This window comes from Peromyscus maniculatus, chromosome 20, assembly GCF_049852395.1.
Source record: "Peromyscus maniculatus bairdii isolate BWxNUB_F1_BW_parent chromosome 20, HU_Pman_BW_mat_3.1, whole genome shotgun sequence".
Taxonomy (NCBI): Eukaryota; Metazoa; Chordata; class Mammalia; order Rodentia; family Cricetidae; genus Peromyscus; species Peromyscus maniculatus.
Window position 1 is genome coordinate 44,998,297 of NC_134871.1, and position 23,923 is coordinate 45,022,219.

At 52.0% G+C, this 23,923-nt stretch overlaps 1 protein-coding gene across 1 annotated transcript in view; it reads right to left on the reverse strand.

Annotated features, from left to right (window-relative positions):
• Positions 1–901: 901 nt before the first annotated feature.
• The window catches only part of Zc3h3 (zinc finger CCCH-type containing 3), an 84,051-nt gene continuing 61,029 nt past the window's right edge, over positions 902–23,923 (reverse strand). Inside the window, exons 6-12 of the mRNA XM_016007647.3 lie at positions 18,545–18,587; positions 18,313–18,471; positions 18,154–18,223; positions 15,645–15,776; positions 3,929–4,113; positions 3,074–3,420; positions 902–1,387 (exon numbers count right to left, since the gene is read on the reverse strand). Of these exons, the coding sequence (XP_015863133.1) occupies positions 1,356–1,387; positions 3,074–3,420; positions 3,929–4,113; positions 15,645–15,776; positions 18,154–18,223; positions 18,313–18,471; positions 18,545–18,587 (968 nt within the window). The 3' untranslated portion in view covers positions 902–1,355. The remainder of the gene's footprint in view (positions 1,388–3,073; positions 3,421–3,928; positions 4,114–15,644; positions 15,777–18,153; positions 18,224–18,312; positions 18,472–18,544; positions 18,588–23,923) is intronic.

Sequence of the window (23,923 nt, forward strand, 5' to 3'; positions counted from 1 at the left end):
TCCGTTCACTGATGGCTGAGTCTCAGGTTTTTCTTTGGACTAGTCCAGGTTTAGAGCCCACCCTTCTACTGAACTCTCCACAGTGGGCCTTAGTAAGAGTGAAAGGGTGATGGTGAGGGGTGCCAGGCTACATGGCTAAGCCTGCCTATGCTGGACAGTTTTTGTGAATAAACGTGTTTTCTCATGGAGGCCTAGGTGAGGAAACTCGCCTCCTTGGCAGGACTGTGGTGAAGCGTGAAACGGCATACCTGTATCTCCTAGAGCCTGGGGGGCAGAGGTCTTTACCACCTGTGTGTGGACTGGGCACCGGGATCCTGAAGGACAGACTTGGTACAGCGAAGGCTGAGGGGCCTGGGGTTCTGGGTCACAGGAGGGAGCATGGGCCCAGGCCACCATGGCAGTGTCTCACACACTACACTACAGCACGGGCAGTAGCTGGTCTAGACAAATACTCAGTACACACACCAGGAGGTTGCTGGCCTGCATCACTCAGGGCCTGCAAGCAAATCCTTTGATGGTCCATGCCTCACCCTTGGAAGGGGCACTTGAATGACCCTGTGTGCAGTTTTCCTATCCAGTGTCTACGCAGAAGGAACCAGGATCTCAACCCAGTCTGCTAGAGACACCTGAAGATGAAGCTTTTCCAAGCCATGCTCCTCCCCGGGGTAGCCAGGCCTTCTCCTCCTCTGCCTTGGTCCCAGCCTGTCCCACATAACATCAGATTATGCTCTGAAACCCAGCAAACCCCATTTGTGTTGACTTGGCCAAGGGGAAAGGCTGCTTCCGAGCCTGAGTCACACCAGAGTTGGTTAGAGCAGGACTAGCCCTGCAAAGGTAGGAGAGGGCTCCTCTCTTGTATGTCCAGGGTCCTGTGGTTATGTAGTACTCAAGACAGACCAACTAGACACAGGATAAAACCTTTATTGCTGAACATCAAATGCCCACCAGAGAAGCCTGGCCAGGCCTCTTCCCCGGGCAGGAGTCCTGGATGGGGAGGGCTGGGTACAAATCCTACAGCTATTGCCACACCCACCACAAGAGACAGACCAGGGTGAACCTCACATGGCACCCTGATGGGTGGGGAGCCAGGGTAAGTCCTAGTGTGAGGCTGAGTGTCTTGGGGGGAGGGGGAGAACAGGGAATGGACAGGGCCTTGGCTTGAGGAAGGAGAACAAGGCCTGGGCACACAAAGGCCTCCAAAGGCTGTAAGCCAAATGGAAGGAGCTACGTGCCCTGCTTATAGCCCCAGCTGGGCTCAGTGGCAGGCTGCTTCTCCTCAGGAGCAGGTGGGTAGAGCCTCCATCCTCTCCAGGGGTGAGGGTCTGAGGTAGGTGCGGGCTGGTCCCCAGGGAGCCTCACAGGCGTGGTTTGATGTGGAGCGGCTTCCCTACATAGAGAGCAAAGGTCAAGCATCAAGCCACTCCAGCCCAGAAGGAACTTCCCCACTCCAAGTTTCTGGCTGAGGCTCAGGACAGGGCAAACTACCAGCCCAGGCCTGGCAGGCAGCGAGGGTCTGCAAGGAGCCACTTGTCCTCCAGCTCTGATCTATTCAGTCCCTGCCACCAGCCAGGCCCCGAGGGGCAGAGAGGGAAGGGGACTAGGGACTGGGCCAGTTCAAGGTCTTCCTGGGCTGGGCGGCAGCTTAGGAGGGCCAGCAGCCCCTGTAGAGGGGGCGGCCCGCGGGTGGGAGCCACACCACTCTGAAGGCTGAGCTATAATTACCGGTGCGTGCAGACACGCAGGCACATGCCACACTCACACCTGGAGCAGGGCTGCCAGACACAGACAAGGCAGGTGTGCTTCCCACATGGAAAACTGAGATGGGTGCAAGCAGGTGGCCCCAAAGGGGTGAGGGGAGTAAGACCAATGGAAGCTGACAGGGCCTGGAGGCAGGAGGGGCAGGAAAGAGAGGGTCCCCGGAGCAGCATGTCCTGAGGGCTCCTGCCTGGCGAGAGCATTCTCTTCATAATGTTCTGTACCACTCTCCCACACTGACAGTGTCCCGCTGGCCACAGCTATTTCAATGTGGCTCTGGGGCACGGCCCACGTGCCCCTGTAGACCTCTCTCATGGCGGGTTCCTTTCTTCAGGGCTGTTAATTCCATTCACTGGCCAGCCAGCCAAAGACAGGAGTGAGGCCCAGCAGCTGGGCCCAGGCCTGCAGATTCAACAGCCTCGGCCAGGTTAGCCCCCATTTGTCCTCGGGGCGGCTTCAACAGGCACAGCCAGGCTTCCTGCCAGATACTGTCCCAGGCTCAGCTGCACCTGCCCCTCCAGCTCCCTTCCTGGCCGAACAAGCCTCAGGAGCTTTCTGGAGCCCTCCTCTAGTCTGTCCAAACTATATGTCGGGTTTAAGAACCCTGTGGCTCCTTTGGTCCTTGGCTTAACTTTTGGGTTCATGATCTTTACAGACACACGCTGCCTCGGGGTCCACAGCTGCTCGCTAGCCAGTGGCCACCTACATGGAGGGAACTGTTGCCCCATCTAGGTTCCAGTTGGGCAAGGGCCTGGTATCATCCACTCTGCACCCAAGAAGGACGATGTAACCAGGAGGCAGCCCCTACAGCAGGCGCTTCAGTGTGCTCAGTGGGGCTGTTAGAGAAGCCTGCAGCAAGCATCTTCCATTAACGTTACGGCCGTGAAATATGACAATAAAATGATAGCCGTATGGTCGCAAATTTGCAGCCCGCCGAGCTGCGTGGGGTTTATCGTCACTCAAACGCGCAGAGAGCTGTAAAATGTTTACAGAAAGGGTCGTTTGCAGCCATAAAATCCTCTTTTCTCTCCTAAACAAGGCTGAGTGGAGCCATTTACCAAGCCCCAAACGCTCATTGGGGAGAGGGAACATCTGTTCTCTCCAGGAGTGTGCGGTGATCTTCCAGAACAAATTAACAGAAATGGGTGCTTTCTAATTAAATCAGCCCTCGCTGGGGTGGTCTTCAAGACGGCCACTGCTGTGCTTGCTCCTCCCTGGCCTGCCCTGGGCACCTGGTACACTGACTCCCAGGCCCCACCCAGGGATGCCATTCTGAAGTGCACATTTTAAAAGATCCAGGAGGGGCTAGACTGCTCACCTGAGTCCTTGGTGCGGGGGCTCCTGGGGGACTGGGGCCCGCTCTGGCTTCCTGGGCTCGGGGAGGAACGCAGGGAGATGAAGGACGGCAGCTTGCAGAGGCTGCTGGAGCCTGTTCCGGAGCCTGTCCCACCTGTCCCAGAGGCGGCTTCTTCCTGGTCCAAGGATGGGGTGGGGGAGCTAGGAGAGGGGGAGGAGGAAGGGGAGGAAGCAGCGGTGGCCTTTGAAGACAGGGTAGAGGTGGAGGCTAATACCCTTGGGGAGTGGGGGGGCGAGACTGGGGCCTCGGTTCTGGAGGCCAGACCACTGGACATCTGTCTGACAGGGCGCTGAGCAGTCGAGTGCTTCCTGCATGAAAGGGGGAACAAAGTGAGGGTGGGTGACTTCTCCCACAGATACTGGAGAGAGAGGGTGCTTGTCAATTATTTGCATGGCACCTATCCTAAAACAGGGCTTCTAGACCCTCGCCTCCATACCCAACCCTAGAGGCTATTGGGTATGTCTATACAGATCTAAGGGGCCTAGGGTTCATCTGTAGGGAGTCCCCACAATCCATAGGAGATAGGCACAGTTCTGGTTTCCCTATCCTCCATGGGCATACTCCTCCCACCAAGTAGGGAGAGGGTTTCGGAAAGCCTCCATGCATGGGGGTGTTTGTGACTCTGTCCACATTTAGGGATCTAGAATACAGGCATCTTAGGAGCTCTTGCCTCCGACTGAGATTCCCTTTTGGATCTGAAGCCCACCGTTTTGGGGTGAGACTTTACCCCAGAGGGTCCTAAATGTCCTTAGAGCAGGGACGGGCCACCTCCAGTTCCCATACGCTCACATACACAGCACCTATATGACCTGTCACCTGAGTACATGGCCAGCTGAGGCCCTGCTTCTGGGGGCCCCGTCACTGGGCCCTGGGGTAGGAGGTGCAGCTGTCCGCCGGCCATGGCGCTTCTGGTTACGATGGAGCAGCTGGCACTGGTCACCACGGGGACAAATACCCTTGCGGGCAAAGTCAGGACACAGCAGCGTGTGCTTCTTCTTGCACTGGGGAAGAATAATGGTTGGTAGGGCTAAGCGGACGCTATGGCTACACACAGGGAGGAGGCCAGATACAGCCCAGTGGGAGCCCCCTGACCCCGTAAGCTGCCCAGCAGGTCTCACTAAAGGCTGCCTGCTGGAATGATGAGGCCACCAGGCTACAGTTGTTCCACCTGGACATGCACTGAGGGCAGGGCCAGGGCCAGCACCTGCCTGGGGATTCCCAGAGCCTGAGGCCAGGCCATTGCTGGGGCTCTGCCTGTCTGCTCTGTCTGTCTGTCTCTGTTCCAGTGGGTGTGTTTGGAGCAGAGGAAGGAGGGTGGGGCTTGAGGCCTCAGGGGACCTCATAGGGTTTGGGCCAGGAGCCCAGGCTAGCAGGCAAGGCAGGTCGGCTGAGGCCGGGCATCACTGGGTTAGGGCTGGGCCAGGCACTCGATCCATGGCACCTGTCATGGGGCTAATTATACCAGTGTAGAGGCTAGGGGGAGGGCATGCCAGGCAGCAGGTGTCCCAGGCCAAGACTAAGATTCAGTTCTGTCCACCAGACCACACCAGGGACTCCAGCAGCCTCTGCCCAGTGTACAGTGGCTAGGCCCAGCCAGGGGGGAGACCCAGAGATGTGTGCTCAGGGCTCCCAAGCTCTACTCTAGTCCAGCTGCTACAACTCCAAAGCCTCTCCAAGGTAGGGTTACCCTCCCCCCCAGTTTGGATGGGCACAGCTTGGCAGAGAGAACCAGAGCCTAGTTAATCTTGGGCACCCAAATTATACTTCCCATTGGACCAGGAAACAAGAAGCCCCAGGTCAAAATGAGACACCCCCCTGAACTCACAGGATTTGTCAAAAGTTGAAAACTCAAAATCAGCCACGGTACCAGAGCAGCCCATGCTAAGTCATGGGTATAGAATGGTAGGCCAGGAAGAAACAGGACTCACAGGCCTTATGACCTATCTATTAGAATGTATCTTGTGAGGGAGGAGGGTATCCCCTACCCTGCTTCCCACAACTAGGACAAAGCCTGGCAGAGAGCCGCACAGAGTGGACACGCACTTCTCAGCAGGCGTCCAGCTGCCCCGAGAAGAGCCGCACAGAGTAAGCGCCCTGGTGGGACGCGCTCCCGTGATGTGGGCACTCCACCTGCCCTGCAAGCAGGGGAAGGCACGGTCCTCCCTTCACAGACTCACTTGTTCACTCTACAGGGAATGTGAGCTCCTGTGCACTGGGCCCAGCTAGCAACCTGGGCTGAAAACTCAGGGCAGCCCGACAGAGAGAGAAACTAAAGGCTGGAGTGGCCAGAGAACAAGAGACTCACGGCCAGCATGCATGTGAGCATGTGGCCTGCATGTGAGCCCGTGCAGGTGTGTGTGTGTGTCCAGTGTGAACAGTGACACTCAAGTAGTGCCGAGGGCCCCACACACTTGTTCATCAAGCTGTAACAGACAGGCAGACCTCAGCCCAGAGGCAGCCTGGACCCCACTACTCCATGCTGTGGCCCACAAGCACCTAAAATGAGATGGAATTTCAGAGACACACTGAAACATGATGGTCAAACATGATGGACTTTAAACTTGGCAGGAAAAAAAATGAATGCAAAATATGGAATTTTATTTTCCACTGATTACATGTTAAATTTTCTGAATGAATGAAAAACAACTTTCACTTGCTCCCCTCCCCCCTTAAAACACATGTGCATTCTTCCCAGAAAGTGCTAAACTGGTCTAATGTTCCTGAAAAACACCAAAAACCCTAGGAAGAAAGTAAAGAACTTCCTTTAGATCATCCAAGGGCTATGATGAGAACGCAAATGATGAAAGAAAATTCCTAGGTAGCAGAGATGGGGTCCACCTCACTCCCAGACCTGGACACAGGCGCTTAGGACACAGAGATGGGGTCCACCTCATTCCCAGAACAGGACACAGGCGCTTAGGACACAGAGATGGGGTCCACCTCGCTCCCAGACCTAGGACACAGAGATGGGGTCCACCTGGCTCCCAGACCTGGACACAGGCGCTTAGGACACAGAGATGGGGTCCACCTGGCTCCCAGACCTGGACACAGGCGCTTAGGACACAGAGATGGGGTCCACCTGGCTCCCAGACCTAGGACACAGAGATGGGGTCCACCTCACTCCCAGACCTGGACACAGGCGCTTAGGACACAGAGATGGGGTCCACCTCACTCCCAGACCTGGACACAGGCCCCTCACTGATGCAAAGGCCTGACAGTGACATACCCAAGCACCTGGAGTTGGGCTTGCACTGCTCCATAAGCAGCTGGATTCTCAGCTGGACTATATGAAGGAACACTATGACAGTGCGCCACCGTCTGTGGAGGGCAGTGTGGTCCCTAGAATCCTGGAGCCTTAGGTGTCTGTGTGGAAAAGAGGCTCCATCTCCAGAGATCAGAGGAAGCAGAAAAATGAACCAAAGACATGTGAAGGAAAGAGGTAAAACATAGCAGGAGTTAAAGCCAGGAAACTCAAAAGGCGTCCCTTGTAATAATAACTAATCATCAGGAAGCAAGGGACCAACACAGAGGCAATGCTATTACAGAAGCCAAATTAGATGCTGAGGATGAACAGAGCCATGAGGCAGGGTGCAGCTCAGTGATACAGTGTAAGCCATTTGTGTGGGAAGCCTCTGACTCAATCACCTGCACTTAAAAAAAAATGGATGGAACCAGAAAATATCATCCTGAGTGAGGTAACCCAGACTCATAAGGATAAACATGGTATGTACTCACTCATAAGTGGATTCTAGATATATAGCAAAGAACAATCAGACTGCAACCCACAGAACCAGGGAGGCTACATAGCAGGGGGGACCCTAGGATGACTGTGTCTTATAATAAGTTTTGGTTTTGCTCAATCACTGGGCAAGCTTCAGTGAAACATTTCACTATTAAGATAAGAATTTGTACTGTATCAAGCTGATAATAGAAAAATAAATAAATTAATAAAAAAGACCTATGCCACATCAAGAACAAGCTTTATGCCAATCAATCTGAATTCACAGGTGAAATTGACAAGTTCCAGAAAAACTGACAAGGAATAACAAAACTTGGATTTTTCCTATTGCCATAAAGGAATTTCAGTCAGTATCTAAGGAAGTTCCAACCCAAAGAGTTTTCTTTATAATTTTTCAAGAATTTACAAGACACAATTCTACTTCATGAACAAATCAAATCCACAGAAGAGTAAAACAGAGAACCACAGTCTATGTGGCCAGAGAGTCTTGAAAAGAACAAGGCTTGTCATGAGGAGAACATCTAGGCCAACTCTGCACCTGAAGAAGCTGCATGAAGAAGCACTAAGTGACCAGGACCATGAGAAAATCAACAAACAAAAGGTAAAAGTTGAGTAAGAAAGACGACTGGGGGCTGGCAGATGGTCCTGTGGGTAAAAGTCTTGCTCTGAAGGCCTGATGAATTGAGTTCAGCTTCGGGAATCCACACAATGGCTTGGAACGAGAGCGAAATCCACAGCAGTCATTTGACTTCCACATACATGCCATGACAAGTGGCCCCCTCACACACAGCAGTGATAAATGAAAATTGAAATAAAAAAGAGCACCAAGCATGGTGGCTCAAGCCTTTAGTCCCAGCACTCTGGAGGTAGAAGTAGGTGGATCTCTATGAGTTCGAGGCCAGGCCAGTCTGGTCTACACAGTGAGTTCCAGGACAGCCAGGGTGGGAGAGATGGCTTGCAGGCTAACACTGAGAGGACCCAGCTTCAGTTCCCAGAACTCATGTCAATCAAGTCATAACTAACCCTAACTAGGTTCTAAGGTATCTAATGCCCTCTTCTGGCCTCTGAAGGCACCTGCATGCACATGGTACACTCATCCACACACCCACAAATACACAAATAAATGGTTTATAAAAATTAAGAAAAAATAAGAAGTGATAAACAGAAATTAGTATATTACAAGGCTAACTAAGAGGATAAAGTTTTAGATCACCTCCATAGAAATGAATTATTTAATAAAATCCAACCTTAATTCAAAGTTGAAATTAGGCAAATTTGTGATGGCAAAGAACATATTCTTACTATAAAGAACATCCTAGACCTGGCATGGTGGCCTACACTTTTAATCCCAGGACTTGGGAGGCAGAGACAACTGGATCTCTTCAAGTTTGAGGCTAGCCTGGTCTATATAGTTGAGTTCCAGGACAGCCAAGGCTACACAGTGAGAAGAACCTGGGCCAGTGAAATGACTCACAAGCTCAGGCAATTACCACCAACTCTGAGGTCTTAGTTCGATCTCCATGACCCACATGCCGAAGGAAAGAGAACCAAGTCCAGCAGGTTGTCCCCTGACCTCTACCTGCATGCTGTGGCAAATATGCATGCAGGCACATGTGTGTGTGTGCACACATATACAGACCACTAAATAAAAGATGTAAACAACTGAGACTGAAACAGTAAGAACAAACACGTTGCTCCTGAGATGGCCACCACAGGTTTCTCTTTCTCTGCAGTGTTCACTGTGCTCTGGTTCATCACTGTGGCTCACTGATGCCTGAGACAGGGCTGTTCCCATTCATCTTCTCTCTCTTTCCAGCTTCATTTGAGATGGCTCAGAGGTTAAAGGCACTGGCTGCTCTTGCAGAAGACCTGGGTTTGGTTCAAGGAACCCACATGGCGGATCACAACCATCTAACTCCAGTTCCAGGACTCAAATACCCTCTTCTGGCCTAAGCAGCCACCAGGCACACATGTGGTACACAGAATACATGCAAGCAAAACACTCATACATAAAATAAAAATAAATAAATATTTTTCTTTGGTTTTTTGAGACAGAGTTTCTCTGTGTAACAGCCCTGGCTATCCTTGGGACTCACTCTGTAGATTAGGCCAACTTTGAACTCACAGAGATCTGCCTGCCTCTGCCTCCTAAGTATTGGGATTAAAGGTGTGTGCCACCATTGCCCAGCTACAAATAAATCTTTATAAACAAGTAAACAAAAAACAAACTTCCAGAAAGTGTGCCTGAAGAGATGGCTCAGTGATTTGGAGTATGTGCTGCTCTTCCAGAAGACCAGAGTTCTGTTCCTGGTGCCCATGTTAAACGGCTCACAACTCACAAACAGATCTGATGCCTCTGGCCTCCATGTACACCTGCATTCGTGTACACATACCCACACACAGACACATACAAGTATACATGATTAAAAATAAAATGAAAATAAAAAATACATGGGGTGGGGGGTCGGAGAGGTGACTCAGAGGTTAAGAGCACTGGTTACACTCACATGACAGCTCACAACTCTCTGTTACTACAGTTACAGGGGGTCCAATGCCCTGTTCTGGCCTCCACGGATACTGCATGCATACAAGTGGTGCACAGACATACATAAGGCAAAATACTCAAGGCACATACAATAAAAACATATAAAATTTCAGTATCACACAAACACACATATAGAAAAAGGCTAAATTATAGAGTTGATCCATCAAAGAAAAGAAGGGCCATAACTCAATCTGAAAAGGAGGCAGCAGAGCAGAGAAGACAGAGCCAGAAGGCCTTCTATGAGGTGACGCCATCAAGAGGAAGCAGCTACCCTAAATGCACATGCCCCACCTGGCATGCTTGCACTCTGGATATAAAGGCAAGAAGATCAAATGTTCAAGATCATCCTTAACTACATATTGAGTCTCAAAGGAAAAAAAAGGAAAGAAAGAAAAAAAGAAAAGAGAAAGCTAGACAAAAACTCCGAAAGGATACAATACAAAACTCAAAAACATCTCTAGGACCAGCAAGATAGTTCAGTGGGTGAAGGAGTTGATGACACAAGCCTGGCCACTTAGCTCCAGTTCCTGACACCAATGTGACAGTGGAAAGAGAACTGCCTCCAGAGTTGTCCTCTAGCTTGCACACATGCACCACAGCATGTGCATACCCCCTCCACATCCTGTGTGTATATATGTGTATATGTATATGTACACACATACATATGTACACACATTATATATGCTCATACATATATATGCATACAATAATAATAATAAAGGAAACATTTTAAAAATCTTTCAATAGCAAAATCTATTATGGAATCACAGAATGTTTTATCCAACAAAAGAAAACATTTTTCAGGGCACCACAGCAGCTCCTTTTTCCCTACCCAGTGATGTTTCTTGAGGTCTAATGTTCTCACATAACAATACAAAACTGGCATTTGTGGTCCGACATGTTTTCAAGCACAGCTGGGGAAAGGCTGTAGTCTCACCCCTGGGAAACACATGGATATGAAGTTTGAGTTTAGCCTTGGCTACATAGTGAGATTTTGTTACAAACAAACAAACAAACCACAGTTTAAAGCCTTTACATAAATGACAATGTAGCTGCGTTTACAGGTATAAATGCAAGCTGTTTCCAACTGAAGGTCAGCAACAAGCCACATGTTTTGGTAAGAAAAGAGCAGCTAGGAAGGAAAGCTGGGTCTTGCTGCTTGCACTCTCCCATCCTGTAGAAAATACTCAAGACAGACAACTCTCGGAGTCACAAAACAGGTCCAAAGAGCCAGGCAGTGGTGGTGCACACCTTTAATCCCAGCACTCAGGAGGCAGAGGCAGGCGGATCTCTGAGTTCAAGGCCAGCCTGATCTACAGAGTAAGTTCCTGGACAGCCAGGGCTACACAGGGAAACTCTGTCTTGAAAAACCCAAAACAAACAAACAAATAGGCCATTAGAAACTGAAATAGCTGGGGATGAAATGTAGCTTAGTGTAGAGCATTTGCCTAGCATGGGTTTGAGTCCAAGCTGGGTGGGGATAGGAGCAGAGAAATACTGAAATTATACAGAGTATATTCTTTACTATGAGGAGATGAAATCAAGGTCAGAAAGACAACAAGAAACACTTCCAGATTCCTGGAAACTGAGCAGCACTTCTGGATTAGCCCTGGTCAGAAAGCAGCAGCAGGAGAGACAGGAGGAGGCCTGAGGGAGAGCACAGCACCACAGTGCTGGGCACACAGCTAAGCAAACATGCTCAGAAAAAGGGAAACCTCACGGTACTCTAAGCTCCCACTTCAGGAACCTAGAGGAAAGGGGCAAAATAAATGCCAAGCAAGCAGAAGCAAGTAATAAAAAGAACAGAAAACAATGAATCTGAAAAGGGAAAAACACCAATAGAGAAAGATCAACGAAACAGCTGTTCTGTGCAAAGAGCAATGGGATGATAGAACTTCTAGCCAAACACACTTTTGGAAAACTCACTCTCTATCCCAGAGCACTGAGTAAAAAGACTTCTCCAGAAAGAGCCTCAGACTGCAGGCTCCACTGCTGAGTTCTACTACACCACTTAACAAAGAATTAGCCCTGAGGTTTTTCAACCATTCATAACTGGAAAGAAGGACGTATTTCTAAACTTCTCCCGTAAGGTCAGCATTACCTTGAAATTACAACATCACACTTCATATGAAGCCTAAGGCTGCATCATGCTCAGTGGCGGAAAACAAGAGGGGAATGTCCACTTTTGCCACTTTATTCACCCAGTAACAAAAGGCCTTCACATTGAAATGGGAGCAGTAACATTTTGTCTGTCTTCAGATGACAGATCTTGTTTCAAAAATGCCAAGACACCCATACAAAATTGTTATCAGCGTTAACAAAGGAGTTCACAACATGCGGTGGGGAGGATTCCCTGTTTATGGAAATGTGAAGTCGTCCAGTTACCATGGAACACAGTTTGGCAGCTTTACAAAAAGACAAATATAGGATTGACATATGATCCAGCAAGGAAGTAAAAGCAGATACTTGTATGCCAGTGTTCTAGCATCCTTCACAGCAGCCAAAAGGTGGAACTAAGCCATGTCTATTTACAGACATGCAGGGATGGACAGAATGCCTGCATGCATGTGATGGAATACTATGTGGCCATGAAAAGGAATGAAGTTCTTATAGATGTTGTGACATGAACCCGGAAAACACTATGCTGAGAAAAAGAACCGAGACACCAGACACAGAGGAACAAACGCTGATTTTATCATGTGAAATGCCTAGACAAGGCTGCCGGGTTGGGGACAGGGAGGAAAGGACAGTTGCTGCTTAATGTACTTGTAGTATTTCAGTTTGGGGTGCTGAAAAAGCTTTGAAAATATTTCACAGTGGTGGTAATTGCAGATTACTGTGACTATGTACTTACTTTTGAGACAGGTCTTGCTGTGTGACCCTAGCTGGCCTAGTACTCGGGATGTAGACCAGACTGAGCATAACTTGCACTGATCCTACCTCTGCATCCCAAGTGCTGGGATTACAGGTGTGTGTCCTGGCTCAGTACCGTAAACTGAATTCAAGACAGAGCTGTTGCCTGAAGAAGGCCAGGATAAGGAGCACCGCTACTCGTGGTATGCCGCAGATCTGCTCCACAGCTCTGGGACTCACACTCAGGGCCTTCCTGATGGAAGGCGGGTGCTTTACCAAGGAGTCACATCCCAGCTCTGGATCACAACGTTTCTTTTTCATTTCATACCATAATTAAAAAACCAAATCAAACCAAACCAAACATGAGCAACGAGGACTTATTTCTATGGTGGGGTACTTGCCTAGTGTGCATGAAGCCCCAGGCTCGGTCCCAAGCACCAAAAAGAAACAAAAAATAATATACCAAAAGCTGTGACACTAAAACTTAGTGCTTTGTGAGTTATGTCTCAATGAATCTGTTACTTCCTCTAAAGCCTCCACATTCAGAGGGCAAGAGGACAGATTAGGATTTCATTTGAGAAATACACTCACTACATAAAAGCACACTACGTAACGGCCTCACATGACGAGCAAATCAACAATAGAGTTCAGAGAGTACACGGCGGCCTGCACAAGACGGTCATCACATGGCCCTTTTTACCATCACAGCCCCATGTGGGAGGCAGAGCCCTCATCCCTAGACAAAGAAGCATCCCTAGTGGTTAAGACCTGTGTAGGTCATGGCTACAAGTGGCAGGGCAGGCTGGACTGGAGTCTGACCCTTACCCACAACCACCTCAGCACAACTAATGGAGCCAGCAATACCAAATATGGGAGCTCTCTGTGATCACAGATGAAGGTAGGCCCTTCAACAGACTCATAAATTATGGGGAATATAAAAGGGTTGCACCCCAAAATAAAGATTTGGGGTGATTGAAGGACAGCAATGGGCAGGAAAACCAAAGATGCTATGGGAGGGCTTGGGGCGCTTCAGTAGCCAAGAAGGTCAGGGGACGGATTAGTACAGCGCTGAAACCTGCAGCCAGGGGTCCTGGACAGGCCTCAGCACATGCAGGAGGTGACAGAGGAGGCACTGGCTAGAGTGGAGAGCTGTGAGCAGGTTCAGCAGAGAGGGAGAAAAAGCTGGGACACATGCACACACACACACACACACACACACACACACACACACACACACACACACACACACAAATGGATGGTGCCCAAAGGCACACACATGCACACGCACACCCCAAATGCACAGGTATACATATACAGAAGACAGATTCGTCAGCTCTGTGCCCTGGGGCACGTTACCCAGAATACTCATGATCTAAGGAGATACACGCTGAGGCAAAGCTGGCATCGCATCCGTCAAGTGATCAAAGTGTGCCCTAGGTCACAAGCAGAAGTGGGAGGAAGTGACACAGTGACACACTTGCCACTTTCTACTCCAGCGTGAGGATACACCAGACCCTGACAGTGAGAGGCGTTCTACAAACAGTCCCCAGCTTGCCGTCACCAATCTGTCCTCAGGTCCAGGAGAGTCGGTCTGCCAGCTGGCAGAGGCTACCCCGAGTGGTAAGACCTGGAGCAGCCCCATGGCCCCCAGAAAGGGAAGGAGCAGAGACTTACTCCCAGCCTAAATTATTCAAAAGGAAAGGGAACGCGCCTCTTTAACAAGCCCTGGCTTTATGAAGCAAGGTTAACAGTTTCACTTGATTCAGTGGAATATTATAAACTCTCTAGGGCCCATTTGAGGACTTCTACTTCAGGCGCAAGGTGACGACTCAGCACTTTTTATATTATTTAGAGAATAAAATTAACCCTCACAGGCCCAGGCTGCTACCTCCCCTCCCGCTGGATCCGGCCTGCTCAGCGCTTTCCCCCATATATAATTACAAGCTGCTATCCATCATGCGGCAGGGACGCAGCGCTGACACGCAGAAAGGGACGCAGTAAGCACTTCCACTAATAGAAGCAGGACTTAAATATCGCTCTGATATCTTCATTTAAATTGGAATATTTTACAATAATCAGCTGCAGCCTCCATGGGGTCCTGCCCCTCACCTGGGCCAGCGCCTAGCAGTGCCCCTGCCAAGGCCTGCCAGTCCCCACCTCCCCGGAAGGGCTTCCTTGCCAGGGATCAGTGCCCTTCAAGGTGACCCGACAGACAGCTCCTGTCAAGCTCACGCTGTCAGTAGCAATACAGAAGCATCAGTGGGCTCAAGGAAGTCACCACTGTGTCCTCGGGAAGGAAGACTTGAGCCACTTTCACATCACAGGGACAGGATAAAAGACAGAAAGTATCCAGAAGCTCAGGCAGCTTTAGAGGGCTGTGCCCAGGTAGGATGGGGCACATACACTGCTTCTGGTGCCCCCGTGATGTGAAGCTCGGAAGGGTTCTTGGGACAGGGGCTGGCCTGGCACTGACATAACCCACACTGCCCGTTGGCCTTGATTTCACTCCACTGGCAAGGCTGGAAGTGAGGGTGGGGACCCACAGACAGGAAAGACAGCAAAGGCGCGTTCCATGGGCCCGAGTCGTGTGTCATGGCTTTTCACTAGATACCAGGGACTGAAGGCCTCCAAGAGTCCCTAGCCATGCTTAGGCCCACCTCAGGCACAGAACCCCAGTATGAGGAGCTCAGGTATGGGAGGCCTGGCGAAGAGGACTAGATCTCCAGGGCTCTCCTGCCGCTGTGCAGTTGGTAAGATCACGCTAGCTCAGCTATGGGGAGTTTCTCCTAAAAGTCAACAGGTAGGACTGAGCTGCCTGGGCAACCAGACAGGTAGTCTTGGACATCTAGGAAGAGGCTGCAGGCTACCTCAGGGTTATGGTGCCAGCCCTCCTACCCATTTCCCAACCCTAACTCCACACTGCATACCTCCACTGGGATATGGGATGCAGCCCTAGGTCACCCTTACCAGCAGCCCTCCACCATAGGTGAGATGGAAGTGGGATATATATATTTATCTCCCCAGCATCTCAGGGAAGCAGGCGGCCACACAGCTCACACGGCTCCTTCGGTCCTGGACAGCTTCCAACCTCTGACACCTCTTTCCGTCACTACTGGCCTTCCCACAGCAGTCTCCCCGGGCTTCACAATCTCAGCCACTTTATCCCTTCCATTTTTGGGTAGGCTCTACTATAAACCCCTTGCTGCCCTTGTATGAGGACCTGGGGTGCTAGCTGCCCTGCTGGACCCTGGGCAAGTATCTGCCATTTGAGCCATTTGCGAGATGGGCAGAATTACAGTGACCACCTCAAGGCTGTGCGAGACTACCGACGTCAATGCGGAGGGGTCCTGAAGACCGCTTACGAGCCTGTCCCGTGCCCGCCCGGGCCCCCTCACCTTTGCACCCAGCGGGCAATAGCCTTTGAGGAAGTCACTGCAGACTTCAGCCTTGCGGGACACATACACGTGGCTGTAGGGACAGTTGGTGTTGCTGCAGATCCCCTTCAGAAAGTAGGAGCACACAGGCATCTGTGGGAGGGGAGAAAGGTCAGGGCCCCAAAGTCTGTACCTTTGCACCACATCCACTTTACAAGTAAAAACACCAGGACTTGCAGGCCCAAGAGGGTCCCGTGGCTGGACAACAGCCACTCAGATCCTTCCTCAAGACCCTCACCACGGTCCTCCTGGTGGGAGGGAGAAATGGACACAAAACTGGGTTGTAAATGGTGCACACCTTTAATCTCAACACTTGGGAGGCAGAGACAGGTGAATCTTGGTGAGTTCCAGCTTGGTTGGTCTACATAGTAAGCTCAAGACTAGCCAGGGCTGTATGGAGAGATTCCAGGGGCAAAAACCAACAAAACCCAAACCAACCAAACAAACAAAAACCCCACAAAGAATGAACACACCAAGCCAGCCAACAGCAGCTGGGGTCCAGGGAATCATTTTCCCACATCAAACCCCTGCTTCCCTTATCTGTTCTAACCCTGCCCAAATGAAGATATGGAGCGGGGCAGTCTGCAGCAGTGGCTTTTCCTGGGTGTGCTCTTCCCTACCCAGGAACACAGTACACGGGGCTCCTGACCACCAGCCCATGGCCTGGTGTATCCCGGGAGCCTTGGGACATAGCTCTATTATCTAGGTGGGGCAGACTTGGAGCTGGACATCTAGGACACCAGGTCAGGCACTGGCCACATGGTAGCACCAAGGTCTAGCCCATCAGTAAATTGGGTCCTGGAGCAGAAAGTCTGGACCCACCCTGGCAGCTGTGAGTGGACAGGCCTGGGCAAGTGACTCAGGCCAGGAGCTAGATAAATACCCTGTGCCTTTCTTAGTGGAGAGCTGCAACAGCTCTGATGACAGACAGCTACAACTGCTACTTGTTACCACCGTGTGGGCCCGGAGGGGACGATGGGCAACGGGACCTGGGTTGAGACCATCCAAGGAAGAGGCTACCTCTGAACTTTCTAGGCAACTTTGCTCCTTCCCCTTCCATGGGCCAATCATCAGCCCTTTCTGGACTGTTTGGAGAATGGGCATTGTCACTGTCCTCACCCAGCACATCCTCCTCAGCCCCAGGAGGTCACTCATATCTCAAAATGCACACATCTCAGCCTGCTGACACATGTCCCACACTTGGACTAGCAGTGGCTCTTGAGGAGTACTTTCCTGACCCAAGGAATCCATGGGCTTTAAAAAGTCACTTTTCTGGGGCAAGGTGGGAGAGGGGAAGGCAGGAACCTGTCTGAGGGAGGCCAAGGAGGAAGAGGCTGGGGCAGCAGCCCTGGAGTAGAGAGAGGAGGGGAAATCAAAGAAACAAAGGGTGATTTACTGAGCAAGAGTTTATTTTTAATTGTCTTTTAACTGCAGCCACAGAGGGGAGAGGGGCTGGGGGCCCTGTTTGGGCTGGCGGTGGTGAAGCTGGAGACAATTCCCTTAATGTGGTTTTTGATATAGAGCCCAAATTAGCTCTAATAAAAAGGGGTAATAAAGCCAACTCTTGCACCAAACAGAGCTCCTCCTGGCTGTCAGAGCGGGGCCGTTACCAAGAGGAAACTGCGTTCTCATTTCAATTAACCTTGTTTGCACCCCGCCACGTCCACACAAATAACAATAACATTAATTCAGGGCGCTGGTGCGGCCCACACATTAGACAGCTTGGAGTGCGCACGGGCTTTGGAGCTGGCGCTTAATGAACCTGAAACTCGACGTGAATTTCCAAATTGCTCACGACAGAGTTTCGAAGCTCGATTAGGGAGAAAAATGCTGATTCTCTCCAAGCTTCTCAAGGGGAAAAGCTGTCGGAGCAGCAGCAGGCCTCACCCACCCGCCTCCTCTGCACTGCGGCCTTGGCCCCAGGCCCTGCCTCACCCTCATGGCCGTCTTCTCAGAGGTCAGTGGGTCTAGGTGAGGGCCTGGCTGCCGTGCTCGCCATCCTTCCAGGCTGGGGCACACCTGGGCACGGCAATCTCAGCTGTGCTGCCATGGCTTTTCTGACCACTACTCCACCCATGGCAGCCTTGGGACAGGAGACAGAAGACCCTGACCTCCTCATACTACAGCAGCATCTAGGAGGCTTCCCTCCCCTGTTCCTGTAGCGGAGGTGGGAAGCAGCCTGGCATCATTATAGGACCTGGGGCGATGGTGACAGGAGGAGGAGACTCTCACAGGTGCTATGTTGGGACCCCAGGTTTGGTGCTTCTTCCAGCAGGAGGAAGATGCAGCACAGCACGGCCGGGCCATGGGAGTGAAGGGGTGAGCTGGAGGACTACGTGAGCTTGTGGACACTGGAGGCGGGAGCTGCTAACTTAAGACCAAGGAAAACTATGCCGTACAATCTGTCTGGAGGCTGGATGGCACCCAGGAATGTCTGGAGGAGCAGGCCTGCTGACCACACAGTACTCACCTTCTCCTTGGACACATGGTGCGAGAAAGGGCAGGACCCATCTGTCTTCTTGCATGTGCCTCGGACAAATCTGCAGCATGGGATAGGGAGGTTTGGGGAGGGCTGGTGCCAGGCTTTGCCACTAACCCCCCAAGTTGTCAGTAAGGCTGGGCAGGGCACCTGGTGCACACGGCCACCTTCTCAGGGTCGTGGATATAGGGGCAGCGCTCGCCACGGTTACACCTGCCGAAGCGGTTGTAGTACATGCAGTACTCTCTTTTCTTCTCTCTCTTCTGCTTCGCCTGCCGGATGATGGCCAGGCTTCGCTGGACGGCCCGGCTGCACACAGAGAGAGGTTTGTGAGCCCAAGAGTGAGCAGGAGCCCCTACCTTCCCAGCCTCAAGGGACGCACCTGGCCAGGGAACGACTGCAGCTGGTGGCAGGGTCCGGTCGTCCTACGGGAGAAGGGACAGGTCACACCAGGCCACAGCCCAACTGTAACCCTTCCCTGCCCTTCCCTGGATGACTCACACCTGCTTCCTGCCAAACCATCCAGGCAAAGTCCCCTCGAACTTAGCTCAGGCACAGATGCTTCTTCCAGGAGCCCTTCCCTCTGGGGACACAGCATCAAGAGCGGGTCCTGTGTCTGGGTTATCCTGAGGGTGGGCAGCCTTGGATCCAGCATGCCAGGGTCAAGGCCTAGAAGAGCCTGCCAGCCCCGATGTCTCCAACCAGCCAGGCTCCCTAAGATTGACTTGGTGTTTGCTGGTTCCCTACTGGCTCCCCAGTTTTCTGCTCCTTAGTGCCCAGTTGGCTCATGGGGCAGGTCTTTGGGCTGAGGTAGTGACTGGCCCATTGACATGTCTCTAGGCTCTGTCCCTGGCCTGGCTACCAAGGAGGCCATCATGCAAATGGCAAAGGGTGATGGCATCTAACTTTGTAGAGCCTGGGAAGGAAACAGAGGAGGTTTCTCATACCAGGGTAGAGAAAATGGGCCTATACAGGAGAGAGACGGCTTTCTTAGACTTAAAGGATTGTTAAAAAGAAAGAGGAGGGAGGAGGAGTGGGGGGAGATAGGGAGCGGGAGAAGAGGAAGAGAGCAAAGAGGGGAGGAGAGGAGGGAAAAGAGGGGAGGGTGGGGGAGGATGCTCGAAGGAGAGGGAGGGAGAGGGGGCGGGTGGGGAGGAGTAGGGGAAGGAGGGGACGAGAGGGAGGAGGAAGGGGGAGGGAAAAGAGGGAAGGATGAAGGGAGGAGGGTGGAAGGAGGAGGAGGAGGAAGGGGAAAATGAATGTGTTGGCACAGCTGGAAATACGACCTGCAGCTCTGCACAGTGGCTGCAGACAGGGTGGAGCTTGTTACTTAAAAGTTGGAAGGCTCCCTCCCTCCCTCCCTTTCATAGTCCTCAAAATCCCCAACGCCAAAATCCAGTTGGCCTTTCTGAGGTGACCAATGTGGCATGAAGACAACGGGATGGGAATGGGGTTCCCTGAGAACCTCACGGCTTCCACGTGGAGGATGCCCAGGCTCACCACACAGCTCTGCTTGTCTTTTAAAGATAGAGGCCAAGCCCAGGATTACACCAGGCAGGGCAGGGCCTGCTCAGGATGGCTTCCCCTGGTTCCTCAAATACACACATGACCCTTCCCAGAGCAGATCCGATTTCCTACCGAGCAGCTGCTGAAATGAATACAGCAGTAAGAGGCACAAGTGTGACATCACTCAGAAGTTCTGAGGACCTGAGGTGATGACAAAGCCATCTAGGTTTTAAAAGGGGATGTTCTCAAGAGCCTGAACCCACACGACCGGCTCTATTATGATCGGAGCACCCGTGATCTGCTCCAGAGCAGCGCTCCTCCCTCCCTGCTCCAGACCCGCGGCAGCCCTTCATGTCTCATTGCTTAGAAACTCAGACCCTCTCCCCTGGGCACTCTGTAAGCTACTTGGCCCTGAGAGCCCCCACACCCTTTTAAAATCCTCCCTAGACAGGGGTGGATGGTATGTTGAACCTTGGTACCTTAGGGACTTTGGGCCCAAGGCAAGACCAGGCCTGCTAGGGAAACCCTGTCTGCTGCTAGAAGTCCCTGAGGAGTCTGTTAAACGAGCTGTGAGGGCAGACGTCACCCTCCTGGAGTTCGGGGGGCTCTCTGGTCAGAGGTGCCCTACACTTAACCTCAGCGCCCTTGACTTTAAAAAGGGCATCCACGGGTCCCAGCGGGAAGCGGGACTCCACTGCACAGCTACGCAGGCTTAGGCAGTGGGGGCATGAACGAGGCCTCAACGTAGGGACAGGGAGCTGAGAGCCTAGGAAGGACTGCAGGGCCTGAGGAGGAAGCGCTAAGGGAAAGGAAGGGTGGGGTAAGGGTCTCGGGGTGTGGAGAAGCAAGGAAGAACTTAGGGTGGCTCTATTTCTAGCCGAGGACACCTGTCCTTAGGGTGGCAGTGGAGTACTGTCCAGGTGGCACAGACACACACTCACACCTGCCAGTCTTCGTAACCAGTGACGTGCAATGTGATAGTCTGTCAATGAGCACCGGTTCCCGGGCTGTCGCCCAGCCTGCTGGTGACACTGGCACCATCTGCTCCCAGCCAGAGACACGTGGGCATCACGTGCCACCTGTCAGGACCTGGTAGGGAGCAGCTTTCTCATCTTTCCACTTTCTGCTTTTAAAATCACATCAGCGTGGGGCTCACGGTGGGAGTTTTGACAAGGATGGGAAGGCACCTTCCAAATGCTTTGCAGTGTTAAAAATGCACATAAAGTAGCTGGCTTGAAAAGAAGCAACCAGAGGTGCAAAAAGCTCCAGCACACCCTGACCTGGGAGCAGAAGGTGCTGCTTCTGCTGTGCACTCCGGAGCACTTTCACTTCCTGGAGTTTCCCAAAATAAATACTGGCTCCGTCCAGCTCCACCCTTGCTCAGTGTCCTGTCTGTTCCCTGGTCCTCAAAGGGAGCTCATCTTTCGGAGAGGTCAAAGCCTCCTCAGCACTTGGCTATCATTCTGGCAGAGCCCACCAGGCAAACAAGGGGCTGAGCTCAGGTATCTGTCCCCAGTTCCATTGCTGAGCTGTCTAGCTGCTCCCAGGAGGCTGGAGCAAGGGCTTCCTAAAGCTCAGGTCTACTCAGCTGAGAGCCTGCCAGGTCCAGGCAGGGCACATTCAACAAAGGCACCTAGAGCTGCAATCTTGGAAAGAAAACTAAATGGTAGAGGAAGTCACAAAGAGGAACAGCAGTCAGTAGTGTCTCCATGACCTGGCAGCTGTGCACCCTTAGAGTGCAGCTGACAAGGCTCCCCTGCATGCCGCTCTAATGTGACCTCCCGGTACCCAGGGTGGGGAAGGCAGGGCACAAATCCTTAGTCACAGGGGGCCAGTGTGGTGGCGCACGCCTTTAATCCCAGAACTCAGGAGCAGAGGCAGGCAGATCTCTGTGAGTTTGAGGACAGCCTGGTCTACAGAGTGAGTTCCAGGACAGCCAGATCTACATAACAGAAGGACCCTGTGTCAAAAAACAAACCAAAGAAAAAGCTGCAGAGACCTCCCTTGCCCAAGAACATATAGGTGGCAAGTCAGCAGCAGAGAACTACCGATCACACCTGCTTCACTTCGGCCAGGAGGCCCTCAAGAAGCCAGGGCTAGCCCTGTAGTCTGAGACTTCTGTCCCTCACTGAAGGGACCGTCAGGCTCTTTGTGCTTTCAGCAAGTCCAGCCAACCAAGGACACAGGTCCCAGGCAAAAGTTCAGGGCAAGGGTGAAGGAACTGGGCCATGTGAATAGCAAGTAGATTTGGGAGAGTGGGCTGAACTTCAGAAAGCCAAGAAAGCCATGGCTAATGCTGACTCCATCCTTGAGGGCCTGGAGGGGTGGCCAGGAGAGGAGCTGGTGCCCCATCCCTCCTGTGAAGTCAAAGGTTTGCTGACACTAGAGAAGGAAATTTATTTCTTTAATTATGACCAGTGTAAGTGGGCCAGTCAGCGGTAGTGCACTGTTGGGAGCAATCCACCTTCCTCACTGTGGGGTGGGGGTCATGTGGGGGGTGTCCAGGCAGCAGGTGCTATCCAGCTCACTGGTCATCTCCCCTGGCTCAGAGGGAAGGGTGTGGTCTTGCCAGCCTGTGTCTTTCAACACGCCCCACATCCCATCCCAAGGAGAGAAAGGGCAAGCCCCAGAAAGGTCCTAGAGTGTGGCTGCCAGGGCTTAGGTAGCTAGGTCAGGGACAATGACAGTCCTGACTGGCAGCAGATTGAAGCCTTGGCAAGAGCAAGGACAGAGGTAGAAGTAGTGGTAGAGAGGCCCCCTGGGAGGGAGTCCTACCCTGCTCTCATCACGTTTCCTTAGACAGCTGGCTAAATGGAAGACAGGCTCTAGGTGGCTGCTAGAGCACTGGGAAACAAGGCTGCAAGGACTTATGGGAGAAGAAATTCCTTCTTAGTTGGGTCTATAGCCAAGAAAGGGGGGCAAAAGAGCCAGGCCCAGAGTAAGAGGGGTAGACTGTTCATATCACAGTGATGTGGAGGCTCTGTGTGTGTGAGCCAGGAAGGCAGAGTCTACAGAACTCAGCACTTGGTTCCTGGATCACAGGAACAGACACAGCTTCCTGGTGAGAAGGGACAGGGAAGCAGCCCAGCCCTCATCGTAGCTTAGAGCTCATCATCTCCCAGTGAAGGACTATGAGAGGCCAAGTCCAACACCACTGCCTGCCCTGGCAGAATTTACACCTCTCATCTCTGCTTCTCCCAGATAAGAGGGATACAAGAAGCTCAGGTGGCTGGGGTAGCCCCACGCCCTAGGTCCATCCAGCCAAACACAGTGTATATCAGGACTTAGCACAAGACGGCTAGTCCTTGTACCTGAGGACAGGACCATGTGGCAGTCACTAGGTAATGGTGGTCAATGTAGGAGATGAGAGGGTTTATTTCCAAGGCCAAGGTTCAGTCCTAATCCCAAGCCTTGGTGCTTAGGAAGCCTGGAGCATGCGACAGTGTTTGGAATACGAGACAGAGCAAAAGCACAGGAGCAGGGAGACTACAGTGGGTACTGATGGGGATGCGGAGACCCAAGGACATGTAAGAGTCAGGGCAGGAGCCCAGGCTATTCCCACAGTTCTTAAATGAGCTTACCAGGCTCTCCCACCCTAAAGGAATAAACGTCAGGATCTGTGTTCCCTGTGCATCTTGTCCAGAGAACAGCACCTGATGCTCTGAACCTGAGGCACAGCTCTGAAGCACAGCCTGGCAGGGACACAGAACTGTCTGTCCCAAATGAGATAGTCCCTGTGTCTTCGTGAACCCAGGAATGCCCTTGGCACTGCCTTCTCCCCGGTTGATTTCTTCTCCTTCCAGCCCCTCTGGTGAGTGAATAGGGCTGCTGGGCACAGCTGGGCACAGCTCTGAATTCCACAGCAACCCATAATCTTGCCGTGCTTTTTGATGGGCGAAGAAGAGGATAAGATTGGACTGAAACCAAAATACTTTTCTAGTTAATTGTACAATAAGCAGATCCAAAGCATTTCCTTCTCCTCAGCCTGTCCCCGGGCTGCAGGGCTTGCAGCAGTGGTGATGTCTGCCTCCAGAGACAGTTGGCGAGGCATCACCAATGTGATTAGGGGTGCCGTGGCCCCAGGTGTTCGCTCAGCCAGGCATGTTTACCATACCTGGCTCATCCTTTGTCCAAGAGCAAAACACAGGTGCTCCTGTACGGTCTCCCACAGAAAATCTGGCTGCTCAGCCAAGCAAGAGGCCAGCGCCACTCAGACTCCCAGGGGACACTGCCCCCACTCTGGCTACCCCTTCAG